The sequence below is a fragment of the Pangasianodon hypophthalmus genome, chromosome 24, assembly GCF_027358585.1.
Source record: "Pangasianodon hypophthalmus isolate fPanHyp1 chromosome 24, fPanHyp1.pri, whole genome shotgun sequence".
Taxonomy (NCBI): domain Eukaryota; kingdom Metazoa; phylum Chordata; class Actinopteri; order Siluriformes; family Pangasiidae; genus Pangasianodon; species Pangasianodon hypophthalmus.
In genome coordinates, this window is record NC_069733.1 from 8,466,301 (window position 1) to 8,476,229 (window position 9,929).

Genomic DNA, 9,929 nt, shown 5'->3' on the forward strand with positions numbered 1-9,929 from the left:
TGAATATTGGAGAAATATTGCCTGGTCTTTTTCAATCTTCAGCTGGACAGTTTCAGTGAGTCTGTGCCCATTTTAGCCTCAGATTCCTGTTCTTGGCTAACAGGAGATGAGCAGTTTCTGAAAAACAAACATTTACTGATCAGCCATAACGTTAAAACCACTGCTGACAGGTGAAGTGAATAACATTGATTATCTCATTACAATGACACCTGTCAAGGTGTGGGATGTATTAGGCAGCAAGTGAAGTCAGTTCTCGAAGTTGATGTGTTGGAAGCAGAAAAAAATGGGCAAGCATAAGGATCTGAACAACTTTGACAAAGGCCAAATTGTGCCAACTGGGTCATCTCCAAAATGGCAGGTCTTGTGGCGTGTTCCTGGTATGCAGTGGTTAGTACCTACCCAAAGTGGTCCAAGGAAGGACAACCAGTGAACCGGCGGGAGGGTCATGGGTGGCCAAGGCTCACTGATGCGCATGGGGAGCGAAGGCTAGTCCATCTGGTCCGATCCCACGGAAGAGCTTCTGTAGCACAAATTGTTGAAAAAATTCATGCTGGCTATGATAGAAAGGTGTCAGAACACACAGTGCATCACAGCTTGTTGCATATGGGGCTGCGTAGCTGCAGACCGGTCAGAGTGCCCATGCTGACCCCTGTACACCACTGAAAGCACCTACAATGGGAATGTGAGCATCAGAACTGGACCATGGAGCAATGGTAGAACGTGGCCTGGTCTGATGAATCACGTTTTCTTTTACATCATGTGGATGGCTAAGTGCGTGTGCATCGCTTACCTGGGGAAGAGATGGCACCAGGATGCACTATGGGAAGAAGGCAAGCCAGCAGAGGCAGTGTGATGCTCTGGGTAATGTTCTGCTGGGAAACCTTGGGTCCTGGCATTCACGTGGATGTTACTTTGACACGTACCACCCATCAAAACATTGTTGCAGACCAAGCACCCCACTTCATGGCAGTGGTATTCCCTAATCCAAGTGGCCTCTTTCAGCAGGATAATGCGCCCTGCCACACTGCCAAAATTGTTCAGAAATGGGTTGAGGTTTGACAAACAGTTCAAGGTGTTGACTTGACCTCTGAATTGCCCAGATCTCAATGCTCTCGAACATCTGTGGGATGTGCTGGACAAACAAATCCAATACATGGAGGCACCACCTTACAACTTACAGGACTTAAAGGATCTGCTGCTAACGTTTTGCTGCCAGATACCACAGCACACCTTCAAAGGTCTTGTGGAGTCCATGCCTTGATGGGCCAGAGCTGTTTTGGTGCCACACAATTAGGCATAATAATTTATAATTTAATGTTACGGCTATATATGTTGTTGGTCTTTCGGCTGCTCCCATTAGGGGTCGCCACAGCAGCTCACCTTCCCTTGTCCGCATATTTGATTTGGCACAGGTTTTAAACCGTATACCCTTCCTGACGCAACCCTCCCATTTTTATCCAGGCTTCGGACCGGCACTGAGAGTGCACTAGCTTGTGCAATCCCAGTAGCTCGGTTTGGTGCCCAGTGTGAGGCTCAAACCCACAATCCTGAGATTAAGAGTCTCATGCTCTAAGCTGGGCGCGTGCACACACACACACACACACACGAGTGGGGGGGTGGGGGTCTGGAGAGAGAGAGAGAGAGACTGAGACTGAGACTGAGAGACTGGTGACATGTTAAAGGAAAGCCAACACAGTCTCATTAAGGTTTTTTTTTTTGGCCACCATGAGCTATCAGAACAGCCTCAGTGCGCTTTGGCACAGATTAAACAAGTCTGTAATTGTACTCAACTTGTATTTTGATGTTGGTGGTGTATAGTGCTGCTTGTCGCTATAAAATCTCCCATAGGTGTTCAATTAGGTTGAGATCTAATAAACTCAAAGGTCACAGCATATGATTTACAGCATTTTCATACTTATCAAATAATCATTCAGTGAGCCTCCCATCAGGAGAGGACAGAGGTGATCAGTCAGAATAAATTTGTATTGACTTGCAGTGACCTTTCTAAGTGAAAAATCGACCCAACCAAGCCGGCAAAACCACCAACAGTATAACAGACCCATTGGTTTTTTGTTTTGTTTTTTTTTTTTCTTTGTCTTCTTTGTCACCTGTCTACAATGATCAGCCATAACAATAAAACCACCTGCCTAATATTGTGTAGGTCCCCCTTGTAATTTTATATATACACACACACACAGACACATTTTTATTTGAATCTACCATCATACCACCAAAACTTCAGGCTCTATACCAACTCATGCTGCAGCTCACCTTTTTTGTATTCTATAGGAGACCATGATGGACCACCCATTAAGGACCATTTCGTACATCGCTGACATTGGGAACATTGTGGTTCTGATGGCCAGGAGGAGAATGCCTCGCTCTGACTCTCAGGAGAATATGGAGGCGTCTGATCCAGCCCAAGATGAAAAGCGCCAGTACAAGATGATCTGTCACGTGTTTGAGTCTGAAGATGTGAGTCCAGTTTTTAATGAACCGTTAATGTGACCTTTTCCAATGAACACTTGTTTTGGGTGCCAGTATTTTTAGTCATCCTAATATCAGAAATCAAGTGGCATCAGGGACTGTGGTATAACATCAGTAACTGTAATGTCTTTTAGATTTCTTTTAGAAAATTTGAATCCTGATGATGCCACAGCCACCCGTGGCTGGGAGCCAAGGGAGCAAAATTGGTCGTGCATTTCTGGATAGAAGGGATGGCATACTCTCTCTCCCTTGTCAGTCACAGTGATACTAGCCAATCGTGGGTGTCTGTGAGCTCATGTATGCAGAAGAGGGTAGATAGTGCTTTCTTCCAAGTGAGTTATGCTGCCCTGTGATGCAGCATGAGCAGCAGTTTGAAAAGATGTGGTTAATTGACTTCACGTGTCTTGGAGGAAGCACCTGTTAACCTTCACCCTGTGTTGTGTGATAGGTGAGAGCTGACTGGTGGGTAGTAATTGGCAGATGACCAGATTGGGGAGAAAATAGGGGGAAAAATCCCCATAAAAATTGACGGTTCATTTTACTGAGGGAAAAAAACAAAAAAGAACTGTGTACTTGAAACTGTATGGAAGTCAAGGGCATTTGTTGGGGTGTCAATAAAGGTTTATGTGTAACACATTTGTACAACACTATTAATTCCTCAGTGAAAAATTCTTCATTGAAAGGCTTTTTAAATGATACTAAATTTGTAAATGTCACACTTTCAAGATGGGACTCTTTTTTTTAAAGGGAAAAAAAAAATCTGTGGCTATGCTTTACCAATGTAGTAAACATAGCTTAAAGCATGGATAACACAAAATCTTAAAGAAAGCATAAGTAACTGGAATTGCTTTTACTGTATTGCTCTAATGATTGAAAGTCAGAAAAACTCCAGAAGAACAGCTTTGCTAGATAGGTTTGTTCACATATTGTTATAATTTCTTTTTTTTTTTTTTAACTCTCCCTTTTCTTTTTGTCCTGAGGCCCAACTCATAGCACAGTCCATTGGCCAGGCCTTCAGTGTAGCATATCAGGAATTCCTGCGTGCCAATGGCATCAACCCTGAGGACCTGAGCCAGAAAGAGTACAGTGACCTCCTTAACACACAGGATATGTACAACGATGACCTCATACACTTCTCTAAGTCAGAGAACTGTAAAGACGTGAGTGAACAATGCTGTTTGTTTGCAGCACAAAAGTTTCTGACTGACACAAGTGAGCTTTAGTGTATTAGGCTTACACTGAGTGAATTTGAGTGAATGTGTTGCTCAGGTTTACATTGAGAAGCAGAAAGGAGAGATCCTCGGAGTGGTGATTGTAGAGTCAGGCTGGGGCTCCATCCTTCCTACAGTCATCATTGCTAACATGATGCATGCTGGGCCAGCAGAAAAATCTGGAAGACTGAATATTGGAGACCAGATCATGTCTATCAATGGCACCAGTCTGGTGGGACTTCCTCTCTCCACTTGCCAGAGCATCATCAAGGTGCATAGCTTTGCATTTTTTAATGGGAATGTATTTTAATGTATGCGTATTTTCTGTATTGATAAGACATGAGCAAATCACAGTTTTACATTTTTCTGTAGTTATTTTTTCATTGGTCTCAGACGCTGCACCAAGCCTTGAGTACTGATTGAAGCAATAACGTAAAACTGTGGCCTTGTTTCTTGTCATGGGGTGTGCATTGTTCCCCAGGGGCTGAAGAACCAGTCCAGGATCAAGCTGAACATTGTGAGATGCCCACCAGTCACCACCGTGCTCATCAGGAGGCCAGACCTGAGATACCAGTTGGGATTCAGTGTGCAGAATGGCATTGTGGGTATTTGCTTAAAGGAGTACTGTAGTACCTTTGAACCTTATATCTATCTATTGCAGCTGTAGCATATGTCCCATTACCTCAGATAATTTCTCTCTGTACAGAGTGAAAAATGAAAAACCTGTTCATGATTTTTTTAAAGGGATTTGTAAGGTAAACCCTGTATGCAAATATCGACAGTTAATTGAGCTCAGAGTAAATACAGAAATGCCCCAGTTTTGGCCTGATTGCAAAAGGATAAAAGAAAACTGCATGGAAAGATTAAGTAACTGGAAGTGCTTTTTACTGTAATGTACTTTTTTGTGTTCCAAATTTGGATAAAAATCAAGAAGAAAAGCTTTGATACAAAAGCTTCTCTCTTATCGGCCTCATCCTAAGACTTTAATTATTAGAGTATAACACTTATAGTTTTGAATTAGCCTGTTTTAAATGTTTATTGACAGAATTCAGCAACTGCCCTTAGACTTCCATTATAACAAAGGTTTGGAACCAGAGAGGGACCAGTGACGTTAGGGTGTAAAACAGTTGTACATTTATATAGTACCAAAACAAACATGAATGCTAGCTTGACATAGCACTTAAGTTTGTCAGGTCAGTTTCACTCCTCTGATTCCAAGACCTCAATAAGTCTGATCGTACGATCCGTATTGTTCGATTGTAATATGTATAGTTTGGAGTTTGTGTTCTCTAGTTGCATGTTTTCATGATTTCAACATCTGCCTGTAGACCCCCATTTGTAAGTGAATAAATGTAATGATCCAGCCTAGACCGGGGGTCAACACTAATGCAGAAGATTTTACTAAACAGGGGGTTACTAAATACTGGTAAATATCCAAAAGGCAAAAGAGGCCTAGTAACAAAAAAAAGGCTAGGCTACGCTAAGCCAAGCCAATTACAAAGTCCAAAGATATAATGAGGCAAGAAAGAGCAAAACAGGAAGTAGACTAATAATGGCAAGATAATGACTACTCTAATTGCAGCACAGCTACAGAAAAGGTAAAACAACACAAGATGCTAATGGCTAAGCAAGAGGCTAAACTAACAACAGAACAGGAAGACAGAACAAACAAGAGTAAACATGTAAACATGGAAAATTGCATGGCTTCATAAACTGAGTCACTAAGATGTGGGTAAATACACAGTCTTGTGGAACAAATGAAACAAGATGCAGGTGTTAGTAATCAGAGGAGGTGGAGTGTTGGGGACGTGCTGCCAGAGACGGAGCTGTTTTTTGTTGTTGTTTGTTTATTTGTGTTTTCTGTTCTTTTCTAAGTTCAAAGAAATGTGTTGATGTGACAGTTCTTAACTGCAGTAGAACTCCACAGATGTACAGATACAGTTGTTAGAAATTAGGTTGGAAAATGGTAGTTTTGCTTTTATGTCACATTTACTGCAAACCTTTTGTTAGCACTACTGTCATTCCACTCAGCATGTTAAAGCATTCTGTCCTCCTGTCCGGCCATTAGATTTGCAGCCTTATGAGAGGGGGGATAGCTGAACGAGGTGGTGTTCGCGTTGGCCACCGCATCATTGAGATCAATGGCCAGAGCGTGGTAGCGACTCCTCATGAGAAGATTGTACACATTCTGTCCAATGCAGTTGGTGAGGTAAGTCTGTGTAGCATGTTACACATAAACATGTGGCTTTGTGTGAAATCTGTTTCTCAGCATTGCAACTGGGACTTATAATGGAATAGTGCTGCTTTTTTGTGTGTCCTATACATCCTGTGCTATTCCTATGTGACAAGTGTAAAAGTAAAATGGCTTCTGTATGGTCTCTAAACAGATTCACATGAAGACTATGCCTGCTGCCATGTACCGCCTGTTGACAGCCCAGGAGCAGCCTGTTTACATCTAAAAGCCACAACGATACCCTCAACCTCCTGACCTCACCTCACCTCACCCCGATCTTTATCGTGTGGACTGATGACTGTGTGAGTGAATCCATGACCACTATTTATCCACGATGTTTCACTTTCTCCCTATTACCTGTCCACTTCCTTTCAGCACAAGGTTTTCAGCCTCTAGTTCTGCGCACGTCTCCCCATCCAGGTGGAAAATACTGACCCAGACACAGAATGAAAGAACTCCGTGACACCCTTCCCGAAATTCCTCTGATTAAAAGTCATTTTTACACTCTATTACCCTCTGTTAAAATCTCACACTGTTTGGCCATGCAGTGTATACAAGCAGTGTGTTTGATGTTATTTATGGAAACTCTTTTTTTCCCATGTGATTTATTTGAACCTGGCAACCATCAAACATTCCAGCTTTATTCTCTTCCACTCAAGTTATAAACGAGCAGCTGTTAGCCAGAGTGTGGAGGGGCGGACTAAACATTTCTGAGGAACTGCAGGCTCTAAGTGTGCATTCCTCAGAATAACGGTTAATTAGAGTAAACAGAACTGTGTGCTCTGTGATCATACACAGAAGAGGTTCTCAAATTTTTTAAGAGTCAGAGACCCTTTTACCCATAAAAAAAATCCACAGACACTCTCAGTACAGATTTATTTTACAAACAAACAGATAAAATAGCCACATTATTTAAATGAGTACAATAATTGTCATTAGATTCCAGTTGACATGATAATGGCGGGTTTCCACCTCTGTGATAAAGTGAGCATACAAGATATAATGATATAATGCACAATGTGGACTATTGATGCCTTAAAATAGTGATGCCATACAAGAACCACTCAAAGTTAATCAAATCAAGATATAGCACAAAGAAACGAGCTGAACTTCTTTTTGGTGGGATGTAAAGACCAAATTTAGTCAGAATTAGAATTTAGTCAGTTTATTGAAAAAAATGTGAAAATTATATAAGTTTCACAATGATGGTGACCAGTGGTTATTTTTTTTTATGTCTGGATTTCTCTTCAACTAACTGTGACATTTTGTTGTGACTGAATCATTTCCACTGTTTTCTAGTGTACAGAACATATTTTTCCATTTTTTTTCAATTCTTTCTTATTGATCCTTTATATTCAAGGATAATTCTGTTTGTATGTGTACTAAGTATTTTATTTTGGTTTGGAAAAATATTTATACTTGAAAAATATTATTTGAAGAAATATGTTTGTAAAGGCTTATAAGTCATATACTGGCCTGTCTTTAAGAGGATGATTTTATTTAGTTTGAAGTAAAACTAAAAATGATGCCCATTCTGAGACCAGTTGTAGAATTCAAGTTTGTTTCTCACCATTTGACAGATTCGAGCATTTCCTGCATTAGTGGTTGGCCACAAGCTCTTCAGTGTTCTGCCCTCATAAATGTGATAGACTGTGATTTCTCCCCAGGCTGGGTGTTTCACAGAACTCTCAATTGCTTTTAGTGCACATTTAGTATATTTCTCTGCCCTGGCTGATCTCCACTAACTCACAGATGACACAATACAAAAGATACTGTGATATAAATGATATTGTGAAATGATTGGTACCAGTATATCAGAAATACCACAGGTATAGGTGCATATATAACCCAAACAGGAATATGAAGCATTGTGATGTTAATGGTACCATGGATTTAAGTCTACATTCACAATCACAGGCCACATTTTTTGCTGCAGTATGTCCGTGTCATATACCCAAACGTGGCTCTTGTACACACACTGCTTTGTGTCTCATCTCTAAACATCCTTGCCTTACGACTGCTGTAATTTCCATGGACGCACAAGCAGGACGGCGTCACAGTACTTTTCTTAAGCATGGTCTATCATGTCTTTGGTATGCATTCATGCTAGTAGTGGGTGTGATGTGTGACGACAAATTACTCCACTGTAAAACAAAACCAGCTACATAACTGCATATAAATATATATTTATATACGCACATACATTTCAGTATACACATCCAGTGATTGTGTATATACAGTATGTACATTTAAGAATTGCAAAGCAGAGGGCAAGAGAGTTGGACTCGTGTAGTACTCTCTTTATCTCTGTCCGAGAGGATTTCTTCAGCTTCTGAGACGTGTTGATAGCAGACACACTGAAAGTGTCATCATGTTTATGTCAGTATGACTGCATTAAGCTGAAGTGTGACACACCTAATCGAGCTCCAGTGAACAGGAAAGTGATGTTCATAGCAAATTCAAATTGAACTGCTGGAGCGACCAGTTCTAATTCAATTATTAAAATATAAATAACACTGCAGTTCTGTGTATACAAACAAGGCCACATATATGCAAGCTTTAATGATGATGTTGGCTTTGGATGGGTTTACATGGGAGAATAAATCAAAAATCACTGTATGTGCTGCTTTATGGTCATTGGTGAAACACAGTCAAGACTAAAATTCCCCCAAGACACAATGAACACATAGATGTGAAGTACACACTCGTGTCTGTACTGCGAGAGTAAACACAGGGCCTCGTGTTGTTGTTATAATTAGGAGATAAAGACGAGAGTAGATGGTGGGTTTGACTAGTGTTTCTTATGCACTCGCTCTGAATGTATTTAAACTTATATCTATGTTTGTCTATATGGTAAAAAAATAAAAAATAGGGAAAAAATAACACTTTCTGTAAAGCAATGGCAATGTTTATTTATTTGCGAGCTTTTTCTGTGATGAATCATTGAGCCACATTCCTACGCCATAGCAGGAATGTTTGTAACAGTATTTACGACAATAAATGACTTAATGAGAAAATATATACACAAGCTTCCTGTATTTTTTTTTAGAAACCTTAATCCCACAGTAAAGAGCAGGAAGACTATCTTTCAACAGTCCCTACAACAACACTGCAGAAACACAACTGCACATTTCCTCACACTCGTTTTTAAAAATAATTTATTTTGCCCTTGTGGTTTCTGATACATGTTTGAAATTTGAAGTGAAACTTGAAGTGGCCTGGACAGACAGAATTATCAGCTTCAAAGACCTGATAGAGTGATCCAGTAGGTTATCCTAATACTTATCCCCCAGTTAGGCTCCTTTGGTTTTAATACTTACACATGCACCTTGAATTCAGGAACTGAAGAGAAATATGCATGACTCAAAGGCAGGTGGCTAAATTAATAAAATAATTAGAAACTTGCATGTCACATTATGGGGAACTTTTGGTTTTTAAGGCCTTGTGTTTGCCTGGTTATATTTTTCTAGAGCCCGGCCAATGTTCTACACCTTTCGAGAACTGGCCATCCACATGATGTAAACAAAACGTGATTCATCAGACCAGGCCACCTACTTCCATTGCTCCATGGTCCGGTTCTGATGCTCACGTGCCCATTGTAGGCACTTTCAGCAGTGGACAGGGGTCAGCATGGGCACTCTGACCAGTCTGCAGCTACGCAGCCTAATATGCAGCAAGCTGTGATGCACTGTGTGTACTGACACCTTTCTATCATAGCCAGCATGAACTTTTTCAACACTTTGTGCTACAGTAGCTCTTCTGTGGGATCGGACCAGATGGACTAGCCTTTGCTCCCCATGCGCATCAGTGAGCCTTGGGTGTCCATGACACTGTTGCCGGTTCATTGGTTGTCCTTCCTTGGAACACTCTTGGTAGGTACTAACCACTGCACACCAGGAACACCCCACAAGACCTGCTGTTTTGGAGATGCTCTGACCCAGTCATCTAGCCATCACAATTTGGCCCTTGTCAGAGTCACTCAGATCCTTACGCTTGCC

The 9,929-nt window shown here is 41.0% G+C and overlaps 1 protein-coding gene across 4 annotated transcripts in view; it reads left to right on the forward strand.

Moving 5' to 3' along the window:
* The window catches only part of apba1a (amyloid beta (A4) precursor protein-binding, family A, member 1a), a 59,581-nt gene extending 50,631 nt beyond the window's left edge, over positions 1-8,950 (forward strand). For all 4 annotated transcript variants that reach the window (XM_053228886.1, XM_034299018.2, XM_034299020.2 and 1 more), the window contains 6 exons: positions 2,290-2,475; positions 3,468-3,647; positions 3,757-3,969; positions 4,180-4,299; positions 5,767-5,907; positions 6,086-8,950. In XM_053228886.1, coding sequence (XP_053084861.1) covers positions 2,290-2,475; positions 3,468-3,647; positions 3,757-3,969; positions 4,180-4,299; positions 5,767-5,907; positions 6,086-6,157 — 912 coding nt within the window. In that variant the 3' untranslated portion in view covers positions 6,158-8,950. The remainder of the gene's footprint in view (positions 1-2,289; positions 2,476-3,467; positions 3,648-3,756; positions 3,970-4,179; positions 4,300-5,766; positions 5,908-6,085) is intronic.
* The last annotated feature ends 979 nt before the right edge of the window (positions 8,951-9,929 follow it).